At 41.1% G+C, this 22179-nt stretch overlaps 1 protein-coding gene across 5 annotated transcripts in view; it reads left to right on the top strand.

Moving 5' to 3' along the window:
* NALCN (sodium leak channel, non-selective) overlaps positions 1-22179 on the top strand; it is a 185602-nt gene that overhangs the window by 7046 nt on the left and 156377 nt on the right. For all 5 annotated transcript variants that reach the window (XM_081198228.1, XM_081198229.1, XM_081198227.1 and 2 more), the window contains exons 2-3: positions 3033-3179; positions 4482-4664. In XM_081198228.1, the coding sequence (XP_081054354.1) occupies positions 3072-3179; positions 4482-4664 (291 nt within the window). In that variant the 5' untranslated portion in view covers positions 3033-3071. The remainder of the gene's footprint in view (positions 1-3032; positions 3180-4481; positions 4665-22179) is intronic.

The raw sequence follows: 22179 nt of genomic DNA, 5'->3' as shown, positions 1-22179 counted from the left end.
CAAAGCAGTTCCGCTTCCCGTGATGAGGAAAACCCCACCTCCAGTGGGGAAGACGTGAAAGGACCAGAGGATGCTGGTGGGAGCATCAGCACCACTTCTGGCAGAGCCGGCCAGGAGGGAAACACCTCCGTCCCCCACCCTGCGCAGAAGAGGGAAGGAAGAGGCTGGGCGTAACGAGGCTTTTATGCTGGAGGAGGTCTAGGAAACAGGCATCCTTCTGCTAGCGATTGAGGCAGACATGAACTTTTGGGTTCTGCACTGTAAATAAAGGTAAAGGAACCCCTGACCATTAGGTCCAGTTGTGACCGACTCTGGGGTTGCGGCACTCATCTCGCTTTACTGGCCAAGGGAGCCGGCATACAGCTTCCAGGTCATGTGGCCAGCGTGACTAAGCCGCTTCTGGTGAACCAGAGCAGTGCACGGAAACGCCGTTTACCTTCCCGGCGGAGTGGTACCTATTTATCTACTTGCACTTTGACGTGCTTTTGAACTGCTAGGTTGGCAGAAGCTGGGGCCGAGCAACGGGAGCTCACCCCGTCGTGGGGATTCAAACCGCCAACCTTCTGATCACCAAGCCCTAGGTTCTGTGGTTTAATCCACAGCGCCACCCGCGTCCCTTGTGCACTGTAAATAGTTTGCACCAAAATAAAACCTGTAAAAGACAGGTCCTGCCTGGTTACTCGTGAGCAACCACCCTTGCCATCTGACATCTTGAATTCAACCTGAGGTTGTAGTTTTGCCCTTTCCATTCTAATCACAAGCTGTGACCAATAATAACCAAGAAAGCACTGCCAGAGGGTTCTTCTTTTGCAGCAAGGAGCAGAAATGTGAGGTTCCAGGGAGGGGCTCTGCCGGCCCAGGATCTATTGAATCACAAGTTGACCCCACTACTGTCACACAATTCCATTGGGCCCAATTGGGGCCTGCCCCCTCACCTTCTGCCCCAGCTGACACACTCAGCAATGGTTTGGATGTGCTTCTGTTGTTCCATTAAGCCCCAGTGGGCAGCAACCAGGGTTAGGATTTCACCCATATAGGTGAACAACTATATCCTCTCACTGTGTGCAAGTATCTATTCAGCACTCCTTTCCTGATTGAGAACCAGAATCTCACAGCTTTGCCAGTTTTTTCTTAATTTTTAAAGAAAACATGTTGGGAGTGTTATGTTTTATGGTGATACAAAAGAGCAAACGTATTCTGCCAGAATGTGAAAAAAGTATCTTTCTGCAATGTTGCAGAAAAAAGTATCTTGACCTTCAAATTAATATGTAAACCAAGTATATCTATCTTTCCTCTTACAAAATGCTTGGCAGGGTGTAGCTCTCATCTTATGTCTGAGTGCATATAGAAACGTGGGTAAGCATTTGACTGATTATGTCTCAGGGGTGTGAAAAAGGAAAATGAATGTAGGAGAATAGAATAATGGGCAAAAATCTAAAATTAGCACCTTTGATTTGTTAGGTTTGTCTCTTAAAAAAACCAAAAAACCTATTGTATTGCGGTTTTGCTTCAGTAAACATATGAGAAAAAAGTATTCAACCATGTTGAAAAGATGGTCCTTGCTAATTTAATAAAGGACATCACATTATATTAATAAATCCATGACTGTGTGCTGACCTGCTATGCTTTTTTTTAAAAAAAGATATAGACAGCATTCATTCTAAATGTAAGCTACAGATGGAGAATTGGCTTTAACTAGATTTGCTTATCTCCCCCAGAAACTAGAAATGTAGGGTTTTTGTTTTTGTTTTTAATTGCCCTTTGTAAACAAAAAATATTATTTATTGATTTTTCACACAAAAAATACTACACACACACACACACACACACACACATATATAAATGTATTCAAATTTTCAGATTTACAAACAAGCATCAAGCAAACAAAACAATTTCCATAAGTTCCCTTTGACTTCCCTCCTCCCCTTTTGTGGGTCCTTATGTTAACTTATTCTCCTGCATCTTCCCTGTTAGTCCAATTCTATTAAATCTCCGATAAAACCATAGTCCAACTTTTAACTACAAGTGTCATTCCAACCCTACTAATAATGTTAATTTGTTAATAATTTTAATTTACAATGGTGTTTTGGGGGGGGGAATTGTATATTTTCCCCATTCCACATTGAGATTTTGGTCTTCCTGATTCCTAATTCTTCCGGTCAGTTTTGCCATTTCTGCACAGTCCATCAGTTTAATCTGCCATTCTTCTCTGGTAGGGACTACACCCTCTTTCCATCTCTGGGCTAGTAGTGTCCGGGCAGCAGTAGTTGCATACATGGAAAGTCTCATCTGGTCACTTGGAATTTCGACACCTACAATTCCTAAAAGAAAAGCTTCTGGTTTTTTAAGAAAAGCTTATTTTAAACATTTTTTTTTTTCAATTCAAATTTTAACATAGATCATAAATTACTTTATCCATTGACTTCTCATCCTCCCCTTCCATGGTTTCCATATACAGTGGTACCTCGGGTTAAGTATTTAATTCGTTCCGGAGGTCTGTACTTAACTTGAAATTGTTCTTAACCTGAAGCACCACTTTAGCTAATGGGGTCTCCTGCTGCCGCCACGCCACCAGAGCACGATTTCTGTTCTCATCGTGAAGCAAAGTTCTTAACCTGAAGCACTATTTCTGAGTTAGCGGAGTCTGTAACCTGAAGCGTATGTAACCTGAAGCGTATGTAACCCAAGGTACCACTCTACATCCTTCAATGCTGCATATTTCACACAAACTATTCAATACATCCAATACGTATACTATTCAATGCATTTTAAGTTACTTGTCTTAATAATTAACACTGTTGCTCATATTTGTAAGTGGTCTGGGTCTTTTGACTATATCAAGAACCCATTTGAACTTTTCAGCAATTAAGATGTACTAAGCAATTCCTAATTTCTTGGAGGCTAGATTAAGGGAACAGGAGGAAAGTGAGGTGAAGCTGACCAGAACTTCCTGTCTAGTTTAGTTTATTCTTTAAGATGGTCAAGCGGCTTTTATTTGTTTCTTGACATGATAATGTTCTTTTCTTTTGCAGGGAATTTCACAGTTTTAGATAACCAAAGCTAATTTAAGTATGCTTAAAAGGAAACAGAGCTCAAGGGTAGAGGCCCAGCCAGTGACAGACTTTGGTCCCGATGAATCCCTGTCAGACAACGCTGATATCCTGTGGATTAACAAACCAGTAAGTTTTTTAAAAACATTTTAAAGTTTCAACCCTTTATATAAGAGCCTGGTTAAGCCATAGTCCTGTTAATTCCCATTGACTTTAACACAAGAGATTAAAATATGTGCTCGTTGAATTCAAGGGGTTGCTAAATTGCTTTCACCAGAATGTGTGTGTCTGTCTTAGGGATACTTGAAAATTTTCTGTGACATAAATTTGACTGCCTTTGGACTTAAAGGATTCCAGAGTCTTGAATGGATAAATGAGTGAACGTATGAAAAATTGTGGGAAAGGAGTGTGACGGGGAATTAGGCCATGTCCCGGTTGATCTCAAAGAGAGTAGCTAAAGACTCAACCCTGCTTTTCTTCTCCATAGAACGTTGATAAGGAAATCTGGCCATAGCTGTCAACTTTTCCCTTTTCTTGCGAGGAATCCTATTCGGAATAAGGGAATTTCCCTTAAAAAAAGGGAAAGGTTGACAGCTACGTGGGGTGGCATACGTTTCAGTAGATATGTACAGACTTGCCCTGTTAGAAACAGATTTTATTAAATATGAGGTAAAGCAGTTATCAAATGCTGAAGTTAGAAATGTCCAGAATGTCGCTGAATAATATTTCCCCACATTTTCTATATTTTAAAGTTCTGAGAGTGTGGAACTAGCACTTTTTATAATTATTTATTCCTGAATACATTCGACTGTGTTCACTGTCAGTCCTTCTAGACCCAATGAAAATAATGGCTATGACTAATGTAAGCACATTCATTTCAGTGAATCTACTCTTGAGTATATCTTAGCTGGATGCCTTAAGGCAGGTTTCCTCAAACTCAGCCCTCCAGATGTTTTGAGACTACAATTCCCATCATCCCTGACCACTGGTCCTGCTAGCTAGGGATCATGGGAGTTGTAGGTCAAAAACATCTGGAGGGCCAAGTTTGAGGAAGCCTGCCTTAAGGTTTGGATACCTTAAGCCTTCCTGAAAAAAACTGGCAGGAATGTGAGACAATAACAGATAAAGTATAGACTCTAAAAGTTACACATGTTTTCTTTGTTTGAAAATAGTTTCTAATCTCCAGCAGCGATGGTGGTAAGACAGGCAGAAAGAAATGGTACAGCACAGAGCAAGGAGAATCTGAATGATTCGCACAGCTGATTTAATTGCAAAAGAGAAATAAACCGCATTCTTCTCTCCCTCTCTGAGTGGAAAAGTTTGCTCCAAGTTGTAGGTCATGAGATCTCATTAAAAAGAATAGTTAAATGTCATATATTTGTACTGTTAAAGAAGGTGATGAAAGCCTTGTTACTGCTTCTTGTTTTTCAGTGGGTGCACTCTTTACTACGCATCTGTGCCATCATCAGTGTTATTTCGGTCTGCATGAACACCCCAAAGACCTTTGAACATTATCCTCCTCTTCAATATGTGACCTTTGCTCTAGATACACTACTGATGTTTCTCTATACAGCAGAGATGATAGCAAAGATGCACATCCGTGGCATAGTCAAGGTGAGCTTTTCAAACACTTTTTAACGTGTGTGTTTTTTGTTTTTTTAAAAAAGACGAGAAATAGTACATTAGGTCCTGATCCTAAACAAATTAGCTGGAAGAAAGCATCACGGATCTGAGGGAAGCCTATTTTGGATCACGTTGGGCAATATCTTGCTAAGTAATACCCGGAATAGACCCATTAAAATCAATGGAAAGAAGACCAAGGAGGAGTGGCAGACTAAATTAATGGACTATGCCGAAATGGCAAAACATACTGGAGCAATAAGAGAACCAGAAGAAAGAAATTTCATCAAGGAATGGGGAAAATTTGTGGAATATTTGAAAAGCTTTTGTATACAGTTAAATTCATTAGTAGGATTAATGTAAAACAAGCAGTTAAATTTCTAAAACTGAAAACTGAACAATTATATTAACAATTAGTTAAGTTCTTTGACTTCGGTGGGTCTCCTCTGAGAATGACTAAGATTCTATGTCGTCCTGTAAACTCCAGTCCTGAGCATGTTTATTTGACAAAAGCCCCATTGATTAAATAATAAAAGTTTAGGATCAGGATATTATGCCATTCTATTATTTTACTGTGTTTTACCATTCCCCCTCCCATCATTTTATGTGTGTGTGTGTGTTTCATGTTGGTGTTTATAAAAGAGGGACTGTGTGTGTGCATAAGAAGTCAAATAAAAAGATTGGATAATATGCCAACTTTCAGTCAGAATATTGTACATTAATCTTTTGAGACACTGTTTAAAAGGTTACTGAATATATAGATCAACAAAAAGGCCTTGTAGTACCTTAGTCTACGACAACAAACCCCACAGTTTGGGCTGTAGTCTTTCAGTTCTTTGGAAAGCCTTCTCTTGAAATCCATCTGGCGCCAACATTGATTGATTTGGGTGGCAGCCAGCACTGTGGTCTAAACCACTGAGCCTAGGGCTTGCCAATCGGAAGGTCAGTGGTTCGAATCACCGTGACAGGGTGAGCTCCCATTGCTCGGTCCCAGCTCCTGCCAACCTAGCAGTTCGAAAGCACGTCAAAGTGCAAGTAGATAAATAGGTACCACTCCGGCGAGAAGGTAAAAGGTGTTTCTGTGCACTGCTCTGGTTTTGCCAGAAGCAGCTTAGTCATGCTGGCCACATGACCCGGAAAAACTGTCTGCGGACAAACATTGGCTCCCTTGGCCAATAAGGCAAGATGAGCACTGCAACCCCAGAGTCATTCGTGATTGGACTTAACTGTCAAGGGTCCTTTACCTTTACCTATTAAAAACCTATCTCTTTAGCTAGGCTTTTAATTATGTGGATTCTTAATGTATTAGGCTTCTGACTTTCATAGTAAGGAGATGTAGTTGTTATGTTATGTTATGTTATGTTGTTATGTTACGTTATGTTATGTTATGTTATGTTATGTTATGTTATGTTATGTTATGATGTTATGTTATGTTATGTTATGTTATGTTATGTTATGTTATGTTATGTTCATATTGTTCTAATGCACTTGAATAATTGTTTCGTTAGTTTGATTTTATATTTGACGCATCCCACACTGGGATCACTTGAAGGGTGTGTTAAAAATAAAATTCAGTTAATAAGAGAAATGAATATATATTTAATTATCAGAGCTGCTTAAGCTTAGTACCCCCCCGCCCCCCCAAAAAGGTTCTGTATCACGATTACCCAAATTATGCCTCAAGAGAGTTTGATATTGCAGCCTTGATAAAATCCTGCACATTTAAGTAAATTTCTAGCTCGTATTTTTTTCTTTACCTGGACCGAGATGGCATGTTGTAGTGCTCTTGTGGTGGAGCTCCATACATGTGTTTGCAGGTGGTTCAAACTGGATACAGCAGACGGGTTAGCAGTCAGAGTATTGCCAAATTCAGGTTCTGAGTCATTTCTAAGAGGGAAATCCATGTGAATCTACATTTCAAAGTGTCTGCAGAAAGAAAAAAACCTACTTTTCGCTGGTAGTAAGAATTGGCCACACTAACCCTCCCAAAGTGGACATCTTAAACAAGCTTTGGGAGATCACAAGTGGGCATAATAAAATTACTCATCCGGGTAGGATAGGCTTTCCAAAAGGAAACAAAAGGCTTTTGGCAGGTATCAAAAACAATACAGCAAAGGCGCTTGCCTGATATTACTAGCCAGGAAGTTCCAGATCATTGGTGCTGCCACACTAAAAGATTCCTTGCAAGTATAGACCAAGTTCCATGGATCAAAGTGGGCATTTGTGGGGTAAGGCAATCCTTCAAATAAGATAGTGTCAAGCTGTTGAGGGCTTCATGTAACAATAGTAGCCAATAGAATGGTATGAGTCATTCATAAAAGTGCTCTTGACTAGTTCTACTTGTTCTTAAAAGGAGTCCATTCTGTCCTCTCTCTCTTAGCCAAACCACATTTTGCATTAAATGTGTGGTTTTTAAAAACTTTAAGTGAGGGTCATGGAGGGGAAATCAGGACTGAGACTGTGGCACACAGGAAGGGGGATTTAGATCAGCAACCTCCCCCCAGCAGTGGTCCAAATGAAATCTACTCCCAGCTGCTACTCTCCAATGCCAAACAGCTGCTTGGGGGGGGGGTAATTTTTGTCTGGATCATTTTGTGGAGGGAAAGGGTAAAAATGATTCGTTTCCACTCATTGTAGACACAAGCCTGGTTGTGATTACGTAGGTGTTATTTTAAGTTTTAAAAGCAAGCATGTATTGTGATGCTAGTTACGCTTTGGATCCCGGTGTGCATATGAATTTTTGGGGGGAAGGTTGCATTTTTAGAACAATGCCAGTGGGAGCATCCTCTGCCCGCTAAGGCTATTTGAGCACGGAAGGCAATCTTCATTGGGGTCATGGCTTGGGAGGAAAGAGTTGGACCTCCCTTGCCCATGTGCTTTGGTCAAAATGAAAACCAGCACCACCAGCTTAGAATTAAATTGGGGGGACGACGACACACTGCATTTGTGAGTTGCATGTCTGCTTGTGGGTGAGGAATAGAATTAGGCTAGGCCAATGTGTCAAAATCAAGATATTATTGAACTAATACAATATGTCTATCTTGCCATCTGTTCAGAATAGGAGCATCTTTTATTAATGGGTGTCTGCTTCCCTTGGCAAGCCTTGTATCCCAACACTGTGCCTGGAATTCACAGGAGGCTAACCTTATATCAAGTCATTGGTCCACCTGGCTCAGAACTGTGTGCTCTGACTTGCAACAGCTCTCCAAGGTTTCAAACGAGTCTTCTGGAGGAGCCAGGGAACCTTCTGATTGCAAAGTTCTGCCCCTGGGCTGTGGTCCTTCCCCCTGTGTTGCACTTCTAGATAGCAGTAGTAGCCTGAAGCCCTTTTTGTCAACTCAACCCTGCAGTCTGAAATGGGTCATAGAATTGTAGAGTTGGAAGGGACCACAAGGGACATCTAGTTCAGCCCCCTGCAATGCAGGAATCTTTTGCCCAATGTGCAGTTTGAGCCCATGAGCCTGAGATTAAGGGTCTCATGCTCTACCACCTCAGTTCTTTGGTACCTTTTGTAATCCACTAGACCAGCGGTTTTCAACCTGTGGGTCCCCAAATGTTGTTGGACTACAGCTCCCATCATCCCTGAGCTCTGACCTTGCTAGCTAGGGATGATGGGAGTTGTAGTCCAGCAACATCTGGGGACCCACAGGTTAAGAACCGCTGCACTAAACTAAGGCTGTCCAGAAGAGATTGTCTAGAGGCTTTGTATAAAATGTGGTATAAAATGTGGTGGTCCATCCCGGGTGGGATAATGGAAGTGTATTAGAAAGAGCTTTGCACTGGTTCTCCAAAATCTTCCAGCTGCTTTGTTGTTTTACTTTCACCTTTTATCCTTGCGGCAAATATTTTAATGACTTTTGCACATTCTGCTATCTCACTTCTCGTGAATTCAGGGTTTCATGTGCATGACTTCACCACAGCAGAATGTTCTGTAAGAACGATTTGTGAGATGGGTTTGCAGGTGCTCGCTCATCTAATCAATCAAGCGATATTGCGGCACTGCTTAAGTGCAGTTGCTGGGGCACACCAGAAACTCCGCAATAAGCCTGAAGTGCATGGGCATCGCTTTGCTTTTCCTGGAGGGGTCGATCCTTTGCACGTGCTCAAAAGGGATCAGTGTTCTGCATCCAAGTGAATGCATGTGAAACAACTGCAGGTTCCCATAGGGCCCACCCCACCTATCTGGGGCAGAGAAAGGGGCAGCCAGAAGTCGTGGTGGGCGTGCCAGTTGAATAGCCTTTCCTGCTGAGGAGGCACTCCTCTGCTTTGTTAACTGGCAATAAGTGTGTTTGTGTGTGTTTTTAAGAAAGGTTGGCGCTGTGGGTTAAACCACAGAGCCTAGATTTTGCCGATCAGAAGGTCGGCAGTTCAAATCCCCGCAACAGGGTGAGCTCCCATTGCTCGGTCCCCGCTCCTGCCAACCTAGCAGTTCAAAAGCATGTCAAAGTGCAAGTAGATAAATAGGTACCGCTCCGGTGGGAAGGTAAACGGCATTTCCGTGCGCTGCTCTGGTTCGCCAGAAGCGGCTTAGTCATGCTGGCCACATGATCCGGAAGCTGTACGTCAGCTCCCTCGGCCAATAAAGCGAGATGAGCACCACAACCCCAGAGTCGGTCATGACTGGACCTAATGGTCAGGGGTGCCTTTACCTTTACCTATCAACAAGCTTCCTAGATAAACTGGCAATACCACTCAATATTTTCACAGATGAAAATAGGGGCACTTTCTTTTGCATGAGTGGGTGGGACTAGAGGCAAAGCTTTGTTGTCTTGATGGGCGATGGTGGGCCAGCACAATCCACCCTCCAAACTAGACGGCAGGACCTAAAAGAACATGCCGAGCAGGATGGCTCTAGATGACAAAAGTAGTGAAGCAAGCCACCTGCTACACAGAAAGGAAAATACATAAAGCAGTACAGTGGTACCTCGCAAGACGAATGCCTCGCAAGACAAAAAACTCGCAAGACGAAAGGGTTTTTTTGTTTTTTGAGCTGCTTCGCAAGACGATTTTAACTATGGGCTTGCTTCGCAAGACGGAAACGTCTTGCAAGTTTGTTTCCTTTTTCTTAACACCGTTAATACAGTTGCGACTTGACTTCGAGGAGCAACTCATAGAACGCGGTGTGGTAGCCTTTTTTGAGGTTTTTAAAGACTTTGGTGATTTTTGAAGCTTTTCCAAAACTTTCCCGACACCTTGCTTCGCAAGACAAAAAAAATTGCAAGACGACAAAACTCGCCGAACGAATTAATTTCGTCTTGCGAGGCACCACTGTATATGCATAAACAGTGGTACCTTGGTTCTCAAACTTAATCCGTTCCGGAAGTCTATTCCAAAACCAAAGCGTTCCAAAATCAAGGCCCGCTTTCCCATAGAAAGTAATTCAAAATGGATTATTCCGCTCCACACTTTTAAAAACCACCCTTAAAACAGCAATTTAACATGAATTTTACTATCTAACAAGACCATTGATTCATAAAATGAAAGCAATAATCAATGTACTGTACTATACAATAAATAAGACAGTATTGTAGATGATGAAAATTAAAATTATTTTTTTTTCTTCCCTGCACTGATGATAGTCATTGTTTGGGGGGGGGGAGGCTTTTATCCATTTCCGCAGTCACACAATCAATCAATTAATCAGTAGCTGAACTGGGCCCCACACAGTCACAAAAACAAATTAACCAAAAAAAACCTAAGAAACAAAAACCCAAAATAAATAGCAAAAACAAAAGCGCCAAACTTAAATCTGTTCCGAAAGTCCATTTGACTTCCAAAATGTTCGAAAACCAAGGTGCAGCTTCTGATTGGTGCAGGTACCCCAGAAACAATAGCTGACAGCTGCATTGTTCATTTGGCTTCTGAAAAACCGGAACACTTACTTCTGGGTTTTTGGCGTTTGGGAACCAAGGTACCACTGCATACTGTTCTGCATTTATAGAGAGGACATTGGTCCCATTTTACAGCTGGGAAACAGAGCTGCAGCAACATGTCTCTAGTCTAAGAGCAGCTAGTATGTTTGTGGCCAGAGCACTTAAGTCAGAGTACCACAATAAATACATTTAGAGAGCATATGAGAATTGTATTCCCATAATCTCTGTACAATTACAGGCTTCTACTTCCCCATCAAAACTCTGCTCCAGCACATGCTGGCAGATACTTTCCAATATGGTGTCTGTGGCAAATGGATGATTAGTTTCGAGAGAAAACAGGCAATAAGAAGTTTTGTATTCCCTACTCCCTCCATGGATGCCTCACCTTAAGTTTGTGTCACAAGAACATTTCTCATGTTTTAGATTTCCAGTCTTTTCTACTGTACATCAGGGGCGAGGAATCTTTGTTTTGTTTTGTTTCTTCAACCTGAGGGCTTAATTCCCTTCTGGGAAGTTGCCATATGCCAGTCATGGGAAGGGCCAGATGTAAAAGTGGACAGAGCAACAAATTCAGTTTTCTTTCCTATGTATGAAAGGCAACTCTGTACACACACTGACAGACCCCTCTCTGTCCAGAAGAGGCTTTTTCATAGTTCAAGGACACATCCTAGACATGCAAAACCAATTGGACTCCAATGCGCTCTACATGGGGCTACCTTTGAATGTGACTTGGAAACTACAACTAATCCAGAATGCAGCAGCTAGACTGGTGACTGGGAGTGGCTGCTGGGACCATATAACACCCGTCCTGTACTGGCTCCCAGCACATTTCCGAGCACAATTCAAGGTCTTGGTGCTGATCTTTAAAGCCCTAAGCAACCTTGGCCCTGTATACCCAAAGGAGCACCTCCACCCATATCTTTCAGCCTGGACACTGAGGTCCAGCTCTGAGGGCCTTCTGGCAGTTCTCTCACTGCGAGAAGTGAGGTTACAGGGAACCAGGCAGAGGGCCTTCTCGGTGGTGGTGCCCACCCTGTGGAATGCCCTCCCACCAGGTGTCAAGGCAATAAAAAACTACACAACTTTTAGAAGACACCTGAAAGCAGCACTGTATTGGGAAGTTTTTAATGTTATGGTTTTATATGTGTTAGAAGCCGCCCAGAGCCCCAGCCAGCTGGGCTTGATATATATAAAATAAAAAAATATATTTTTATTGTTGTTAGTATTTTTATTTTTATTTAGGAGCAGTGAAGGGTGTGGCTTGTGGAGAGTTCTGGGGATACACTCTCCCTACTCTAATGCCTGGTGTTTTGTTTGTTGGCAAACACTCATTGACCAGAACCTTAATTTGTCTTTCATACCGTCCGCAGCATCAAGTGGCTTCTGGATGGGGAGAGTTTTAGTAAGGTGGAGGAATGTTATCTTCTTCCCCATAATTGCTTGGTATTGTGCCAAGGCACATGCCGGCAGGGCTGGGTGAGCAAGGAAGAAGGGTTTAGTTACACCATATGGGGATCTCCCTGCATATGGGCATGGGTTGTGCCATTTATCGCTTAAACATCTGTGTTGTGTTTCCAAACTCATTCAATCTGTATGAGGCTGGCTGAGGACAAAAATGGGAATCTGGCCAAGAGAGAGGTGTGCCTCTAGCATGGCTGGAGACCCCTCCCTTACAGAAACAGAAGCATATGTATTTGGGGTGCGGTCTGCACACACCCCAGGCCCTCAAAGGATGCCCAGGTATCACTTGGCAAGTATTGATTTGTGGGGAATTGGATAGATTAAGCTTAATGCACTCATCCAGTTCCTGTTCCCAAAGCAATTGCTGGCAGCTCTGTTTGGCTCTGATGCCTGACATCCCTCTCAGCTGAGTCTGTTTTCTGAATGCATTCTCTCTCTTCTCTTGCTTGATCTGTGTGCATTTGTTCCAGCTTCAGAAGTGACCTCTTCACAAACCCCATTTCCATAGGCTGCTGCTTCATCCCTCCTCCCTCTTTCTGCCTCTCTGCTGCTAACTGGGGAGGGCACCAGTTGCTGAACCCTGCACCAGGTCTATGATAGCTAGACATTTCTCTTGAACTCCCTTAAAGAAGGAGGTTGGGGCGGGGGAGGCCATCCACATTTGCTGAAGAATTTTGCTGCTTAAAAAACAAAACAAGTACGGTGGCAGGATTGAGCCAAAGAGCTGATGGAATAACTGCAGAGCCAGCAAAAATAAATAAATAATGCTTAAAAATAGCGTTGGATACTATGGTGAATAGTTACGCACCAGGGAAAAAAGTGTCCTAGACAATTTCACAACCTGGAAATATCCTCTCTCCAATTTGCCATTCCCTCAAGAAGAGACTTTGCAGCTTCACCATCTGCTAAATGTGAATTCCTTTAGAAATAAGAGCATACCTTCCCGCCCACTTCCTTACAAGTTGGTTCACCTGCGGTGCTCAGATTATTCCGTTGCTTCTTCCTGATTGGGGGAGGGTATAAATACTAAAAAAAGGGGGGGAGAAGGTATAGTTTAGCAAAAATGCAGATTACTCAGACCATGCTTGCCAGTCCTGGAGGTGCTATTAAATATAGGATTGTTTGCAGCATTGGAAAATACATTACAAAAGAGGGGTGGGGAGCTTGTGGCCCCTTCATATGTGCTAGTTACTGGGGTGTAAGGAACTCTTCATCCAGACCCTCAGGACTTCCTATCTGGAAAAGGTTTCCAGGTTAGTTTGGGGGATCAGCCTGCCATTCTTTGTGACCAAACTGTTTGGTTTATCATGTGATGTGCAAACCAAGCATGCTTCTCCAGAAAGCCAGGAGATAGGGACATTATCCCACGTTGGCACAGGGAAATCAATTTACATAAATATCCAAGCAAGACCTGCTGTTTACAGTTTAGCCTCCATTTTGTTCCCATGTTAATGAGCTTTCAGCTTAGGTTGAACCACTAGGCCTGGGCAAAATATCCCCTTTCTTCTCTGCTTGGGTCTTGGCTTAGCCAACTGAGTCCTCGTTCTCAGGAGTTGCTAATAAGAAGATGTAATGAGACCCTATTGCCATCTTTAGGCAGAATGGCTGAGGTCGGAGCTAAACAGTATAAGTTAAGAGCATTTGCAGATGACCTAGTTTTGACTTTGCAAGAGCCAAACACTAGTACGAAAAGGGTCTTAGAAATAATCCAATTGTTTGGTCAGGTGGCTGGATTTAAGCTGAATAAACAAAAAACCAAAGTTTTAGGGAAAAACTTAACAGATATGGAAAAAGAGGAGTTCCAGGAGGAGACAGGGTTGACGGTGGTCAAGAAGGTTAAATATCTAGGGGTTTACTTGACATCTAAAAATGTGAATTTGTATAAGGATAACTATGAAAAATGTTGGTCAGAGATTAAAAAAGATCTAGAAATATGGTCAAATTTGAAATTGTCAATGCTAGGCCGAATTGCAGTGATTAAAATGAATGTATTGCCTAGAATGTTATTCTTGTTTCAAACCTTGCAGATACTTGATAAGATGGAATGTTTCAAGAGGTGGCAGAAAGATATCTCGAAATTTGTCTGGCAGGGCAAAAAGCCCAGAATCAAATTCAAAATACTGACAGATGCCAAAGAAAGAGGGGGGTTTGCCCTGCCGGACTTAAAACTGTATTATGAGGCAGCAGCATTTTGCTGGCTGAAAGAATGGATGCTCCTCGAGAATACAGATATTTTAGATCTGGAAGGTTTTAATAATGCTTTTGGTTGGCATGCATATTTATGGTATGACAAAATCAAACTGAATAGTGCTTTCAAAAATCACATTGTTAGGAAAGCATTGTTCAATGTTTGGATAAGATATAAAGATCTGTTGGAAAATAAAACCCCTAGATGGGTTTCACCAGTGGAGGCCAAGGCAGTGAAGAAACTTAATATGGAGGTCGGATGGCCGAAGTATTGGGAAATTCTGGAACAGGATGGAGATAAGTTCAAATTACAAAGTCATGAGAAATTGAAACATAAAGTAGAAAATTGGTTTCAATATCACCAAATAATGGAGTTTTTTAAACAGGACAGGAAAATTGGCTTCCAGGTGGAAAAATCAAAACTAGAAACTGAATTGCTAGAACCCAATACTAAGAATTTATCTAGAATGTACAACTTGTTGCTGAAATGGAATACACAGGATGAAACAGTTAAATCGGTTATGATTAAGTGGGCACAAGATATTGGTCATAACATTATGTCTGCTGACTGGGAATGGTTATGGAACACCGGTATCAAATTCACGGCATGTAATGCCTTAAAGGAAAACATTATGAAAATGGTCTATAGGTGGTACATGACCCCAGTCAAGCTGGCAAAAATTTATCATTTGCCCGATAATAAATGTTGGAAATGTAAAGAGACTGAAGGTACCTTCTATCACCTTTGGTGGACGTGCCCGAAGATTAAGGCTTTCTGGGAAATGATCTATAACGAAATGAAAAAGGTACTTAAATGTACGTTTCCTAAAAAACCAGAGGCCTTTCTCTTGGGCATTGTCGGCCAATTGGTGTCAAAGAGGGATAGAACTTTCTTTATGTACGCTACAACAGCAGCAAGAATACTCATCGCAAAGTATTGGAAGACACAAGATCTACCCACTCTGGAAGAATGGCAGATGAAAGTGATGGATTATATGACATTGGCTGAGATGACAGGCAGAATCCGCGACCAACGCAAAGAGACGGTGGAAGAAGAATGGCGAAAATTTAAAAGCTATCTCAAGGACTATCATAAACTTAATGAATGTTAAAGTGTTGTGGTTTATAGAAACAAAGGGATACAGCGATATAAGATTAGAATACAGAGAGGATTAGGATGACAGAGATTGAAAGTAACAATTGGGAGTTGCTAAAAATTTTGGACATTGGGATGCAGAAAGGGGGGGGGGGTATGGGGAAGTCCTAGAAAAGAGGTTTAGGAAAATATGTTATGACATTATATGTGTATGTTTGTCTTTTTAAGTGTTTGTTTGTCTTTAAAAAAGTTTGTAAAACCAATAAAAAATTTATTAAAAAAAAAAAACAGAATGGCTGAAGAGGCAGGGATAAGACGTAACCATGGTTTGCTCAATATAGTTGTAACACGTAACCATGTTTCATGCAAACCATGGTTTGTAAATCCACTGCAAAGCCATAGTTTTTCTTTCAGCCAGTCCTTCCCTATGAGTTAGGAGTAAATAAGTAATGCTTACCATGGTCAGGGAAAAACACAATTGTTAAGCATTTTGTGTACAGAGGAAGCTTGGGCAGGGAGTAAAGGCCGTTTAGTTTGCATTTTGTTGAAGGCTTGAGGCAAGTAGAGGAATGATGTAGAATTATATAACCCAACTTTGGGTGCACGCAGTGTTGCTGATATCCCTACTATGAAAATAAAATATTCAAACAAGGGGTGGGGAAGAAGGTTTTTTTTAATCTTTTGTTTGATTGGGACACGAAAATGGGAGAGGAGAATAATAGCCTTCAAGAGTAACTAATTGACCTTTGTACATCGATTCACTCATTTACTGTGCAGGCAAACCTGGTATCAGTAGATGCAGCTCAGGTGTGACTCATTCTTCTCCACACAGTAAAATTATAGAATACTCTTTTCTTAGCATCTGCTTGACACAGGGCAAGGTATACATATATATATTCCACCAAATTTATTCCTGTATTTGTGCTAAGCAAACTTCATTTAGTCTCTAGCGGAAGGAAGGCCACAAAACAGTTCAAAATTCCAAGCAGAATTTTTTAATTAGTTTTCAGCAGAGGTTTCTCCCTTAATGTTCTAACTTGAATTTTTGGATCTTTGTATTCAGCTGCAGGGGGATTTTCTGTTATTCCTGTCAAATGCTTGAATGGTAATTTCAGAGCCTCTCGTGTCTTTCACCATGGAAGTGATTGACAGTCTCTTACTGTGATGCCTTTCATAGCAAATATGATTGATAACCTTAGCCAAATTACATGCTTACCCTTCGGTTCTTAACTTCCAGCCCCCTTCTCCCTTTCTTAATTGCTTCAGCTAACCCCCTTCTTCCCTTCCTTTTGTCTTCTCCCATTTTGCTAATCCTACATCTCTGTGGTGCCTGATACACTAGAATGTTCTTGCTGATTACTGGAGTTATATTGGCAAGACTTTGCGCTCGTAGGTGTAAAATTACTGGATTTTGCACAGTGGGGCCATTTGCAAGTTCTGGGTGTACTCCACAGAAAAATAAAATGCATTTGAATTATTCTGTGTGCCTCTTATTTGGCTCATATTGTTCCTTTTATGAACTTTGGGAATTATTATTATTTTATTTGCTAATTGATTTTATTTAGAGAATAAAATACTTTTGCTTCCTAATCCTTTGTACCAACAGGCCTTTAAAATGTGCTTTTAATATATTTTACTTTAGTTTTTTTAAAAAAAATAGTAGCCAGGTTTAGTGTGTGTGTGTCTTGTATTATATTGCATAGACTGACATATGTTTCATATTATATTGTGTTGGAATAACACATCTCTGGAGATGGTTAAAAATAGTTTTGTGTTTTTATGCAGTTCACCATCCCATTTTAGAAAATGCCTTCTTGGGAGCTGCTTAAGAGTGTTTCCAATTACTGTCAGGGTATTGTTTTTTCAGGCAAATTACTATATTTTGAGTGGTATTAGTATGAAGGTCTGGGACCAGGATGTAAAGAGGAGGCCTGGGGAACCACAGCAGGCATGCAAGCAATGGACCAGAAAGGAATTCAGGACAAATTACATATTAAGTGATGGAAATTCTGTGGCTTTCACCAGTCCCTGCCAGATGATGGGAGTTGTAGTCCAACAATGTCTGGGTGGGCACAGGTTCTCAATCCCTTGCTTAAAGAAACAGGTTTATAGACTAGCAGAAGGAAGGCAGAGGAAAGAAAAATACAGGTGCAAATTAAGAACACACAAGAGTATTGAGTGGAGATGAATCTCAGCTTAGTAGCTCCCAGCATGAGCTGTTGACCAGCCTGTCAACAAACCTTTCATGATTTGTGAGCAGCTAGGGCCAAAGGCAAGCTGGGAACAAATTACTCCCAGGTGAATTTGGCTAAAAGTCAATAGAGAAGACTGACAAGTGCTTTGTAGCAAAGGCCAGCCGTTTTCATATGGCAGGCATTGGTTGGGTAGTCATCTATATTATTTTCTTCTTCTGGGAACTTAACATAAATGTTGCGACTGAACTATGATATCTTCTACATTGAGCCTTCTTCCAGTTTTTTTAGGGACTGAGTTGGGGTTTTGGTACTTGACATTATTTTAGTTTTGATTCTCTTCCTTTGTTTTTAGGACCTTGCAATCTGCTTTTGAGCCAAAAGACGGATATACACACTCGCACATACGAGGGAAGGGAGAAAATAAGAAACTATACACTGCAGTTATAGAAGATGCTACACTAGTGGTCAGAGTTGTGGAAACCTTTTGGATAAAGTTTATTTCCAAGGTTTGATGCCTCATAACACTTTTTTTGGAGTAATACATAAAATTATATATCAAGGGAAAGATAATTTACTGTACTTTTCTGTGTATTAGATGAGGGTTTTTTACTTCAGCAGTTTGGCTTGCCCCGCTTGTGATTGTTAGCATTTGCCAGTTGGGTGAGTGATATTCATTTCGGCATTCCCCCCCCCCCAAAAAAAAGCTCAACAACTCCCCCATTTTCCTACATTTGAGTGTCCTATACATGGGGGCGTCTTATAGATGGAAAAGTACAGTAATGAAGAATGTAATGCAACAAGGTTTGTTCAATTATCTGTATTCTGTCAAAAGTTCCATTGATATACTATTTTATGGTATTACTCCAAAAAAAAAGTGGTGAGCCATCATTGCCAAAACAAGATGACACTTGATTGGCTCTCTAAACACTCCTTTTTCTGTTTATTTGGCTATAACATTTGATAGAATACAGATAACTGAACAAACCTTGTTGCATTATATTCTTCATTAAATTATCTTTCCATTGATGTATAATTTTGTGGTATTACTCCAAAAGAAGTGGTGTTATGAGTCATCAAACCTTGGAAATACAGTACACTTTCTCCACAAGGTTTCCACAATTTTGGCCACTATTGTTGCTCTTGTGATACAATTCCCGTTATAATTGTGAGCTGAATTATAAGTTGCAGGAGTTAGGATTCCGCCGCTAGTACCCCTGTGTCAGATTCTCCCATCCATTCTTTTCTTATGTTGCGGTGATCTGTCTCTCCCTGCCTTGACTTCCTGTCTTTACCTAAAGGAAGCATGGGACATCACCGTGTTAGGGTGCAAGATGAGTGTTGCTGCATGTTTACTGACAAGGAATGAGAAGAACATACCCAGCAGAACTCTCATAGAGCTCACAATCAGGAGTTCCACCTGAAACCTGACTGATTTCATTTACTGTGCTGTTCTCATACTAAGCGGCATGCAAGCGTCTTGGGCCATGGAAATACCATCCACCATGATAGCTACGAATGGCATTAATTACCATGATGGTCCTTGGCTGTTTAAAAGATCTCATCATGAGTTAGCATGAGTTTTGCACCAACAACATGATAACTGGTCACATATGGGTCCTTAGGAAAGTACATTGCGCATAGATCATTAATTCACTCATCCGTAAAACTTTTTAACTGCTTATCTGTGTTTGGCCGGTATCCAGTTGTGGCATTCAAGTGTTGCTGGCCATTCCAGAGGCTGGAGCCTTGATCTTAGCATCGCACAACAATCTGATTTAATTTCTTTTCCCCCGCTTGCAATTAACATTGTGCAGCCATTATTCTTATTATACTCAGTGACTATTAAGCTTGTGTGCTACCGCTTGTGTTTTAAAAGGTGTTATCAGTTCAGTAGGCAGTTGATTTCTGTTCAGTTCAGGGGTGCCAACTTGAATAAAATACTGTGGGGGCAGGTAGACCCCACCCCACATAATCGATCACTACATGACATGGTGCTCACACATCATTTGAATGGCAGTACCCATCAACTTGGGGGGCAGGCAGTTCCTTCAAATATTTTATTGAGGGAGCCAAAGGGACGTTGGCCCCTAGGAGTTGGCTCCTGTGATTCAGTCCATAATTTTGAATTCAGATACTTAAAATTCATCACTGGGAGGTACATTAGTAAACGAGGTATCATCCTCTGGCATGTATGCGGCAGTGCTTCTTCTGAAAGCTTGCTTGCTTGGACTCATGGATGCATCCTTTAAAGACAATGGGTCCCCCCCCCTTCAGAAGTATTGTGTTATTTCTGCAACTTAATATGATTTTTTTAAAGTGCTTTTCTCCTACTCCACAGCTGGAGGGGGGGCTCCGAGAGTGGCTTACAAAGATCAATAATAAGGTGGCCTCTGCTGCCAGGCTGACCATCTAGAAGACGTGACACATGATCTCTGGCTATGCAGCCCTAAAGCACTTAGCCTTGCACATTTTTGTTAGACACTTTGTGCACAGGAAAGGACACTAAGCAAGATCCCTTATTTGAAGACAAGGGACACAATCCAGTACAAAGTTTAATGAGTTATATTTTGAGCTGAAAGCCCAGAACTTTCTACATGAGATGAGATGTTGGGTGGGAGGGATGTCTGTGTTGGTCATCTATTTCAATATTCCTAATTTGCTGCAAAAATACACGGCCTAATATATCATATTTATATAATGTTTGATCTCAGAAGCCATATAGTACCCCTCCCCCTTTTATATCAGAACATGGAAGTTTTAGATGAAATGATAATTGGCCACATGGTGCAGTAGAAATGGGAAATTGAGATTTTAACATATTAGGCAGGCATTCTTGATTTGAGAACCAGTTGTTTGCATTTGGATGAAATAGCAAACACTGGTTTGCCACCAGCTTGAAATTGAAGCTTCAAATGCAAAAAGGAAGAACAGAAGGTGTTTGTTCCTAATTGATTTATATATTTAACGGAATTTACATACTGCTTAATCATCAAACAGTCATGGTGGTTTACATAAAATATACACTAAAATTACAGGTAAAAGCAGATGATAAAAAACATAACCTACAATTTCTCAAGATAAAACCAGTGGTTTAAAAATACACATTATCAGTGGCGTAGCGTGGGTTGTCAGCACCCGGGGCAAGGCAAGTAATTTGTTTTTTTTTTTAATAAATTTTTATTGGTTTTACAGCATTTTTTAAAAAGAACAAACAAACACAAAAACAAAACAAACATACAAAATACTTTCAAAGATATTTTCATAAACCTCTTTTCTTGGACTTCCCCATACCCCCCCTCTCTGCATCCCAGTGTCCATATTTGAACTAGCAACTCCCAGTTGTTACTTTCTAATCTCTGTCATCTTAGTCCTCCTTTATCATCTAACCTTGTATCCCTGTACCCTGTTACTTCTAGCAACCACAACATTTTAACATTCGTTGAGTTTGTAGTAGTCCTTAAGATAGCTCTTAAATTTTTTCCATTCTTCTTCCACCATCTCTTTACGTTGGTCACGGATTCGTGCAAATCCACGGGTTAGGGGGCACAAATTACAATCCGTGAGCAAGGCAAGTAATTTGTGCCCCCTAACCCGTGGATTTGCACCCCCTAACCCGTGGATTTGCGCCCCCTAACCCATGGATTTGCGCCCCCTAACCCTAACCCCCAGATGTTTCGCCCGGTGCGGCCGACCCCCCCCCTGCACCCCCCACGCTACGCCACTGCACATTATAAAATAAAATTGGAACTGTATGTGTCTTGGTTACACCCAAAGTTTTTTAACAGATGCCAGAAACACTACAGCAAAGGCACCTGCCTGATCCATGCTTTGGGAGATGATCTGAATTCAGCCACACAGTCCCTTCTGTGATTCTCCAAACATTTCCAAACTCTTACACAGCACCCAGGTTACAGATGTGAGTACTTTGGGCAGTTGGCTTGAAGCAGTCATCAGTGTGTCTGAATTAAAAAGAATGCCTGGCTCAAAAGTTAAAAATCTGAACTTTCTGCTTGCATTTCATCACATTAGTATATTATCATTGCATTTGTATATGTTGCATCTATACCAAGGTGAATAAATTAAAATTGGGTATTTTAAAGGTTTTAGTTATATTAATGGGTTCTTGTTCTTGATTTTGTTTTTAAAAACCTAGTTTTAAAATGAAATCTGAACTTAATAAACATATGCAAATTCTCCCTTCCTTGTGTTTGAAGGAGGATGAAAGGGATGGGTGGAATGTGTGAGCCCAAGGTTTGCTGTTGATTGTTCTTCCAGTGGCAAACCATAGTTTGCTGTTACTTCTGAACTGAGCCTATGACTCAGAACTGCAAATCACGCAGGATTTGAATGGGGAATTCTTGTATGTATGCCATTAGACAATTAACTTTTTAAAGACCAGTGAAAAATTGCATTTATACCAATGCTGTTTAGTAGCATGTACTGAGTAGGACACATTTTTATATATTGCCATTTCATTGTGGCTTTATTGATTTTTTAAAATTTTATTTACCCATAAATATCTATGCCGCTAAATGAAGGGAGGAAATAATCTCAGAGCAGTATATATAAAATCAAAAGTGAAAACATAAAAAACCCTGATCAGGTGAACATAAAACTGGGTCACGTGGCAGGGTACGCTCATGTAAATGACTAGGCATCTTAAACTAGATTGGGGGGGCACCTCCCTAATACACAAA

This window comes from Podarcis bocagei (assembly GCF_964188305.1).
Source record: "Podarcis bocagei genome assembly, chromosome: 6".
NCBI classification, from domain to species: domain Eukaryota; kingdom Metazoa; phylum Chordata; class Lepidosauria; order Squamata; family Lacertidae; genus Podarcis; species Podarcis bocagei.
This window is presented reverse-complemented; position numbering and strand designations above follow the sequence as displayed.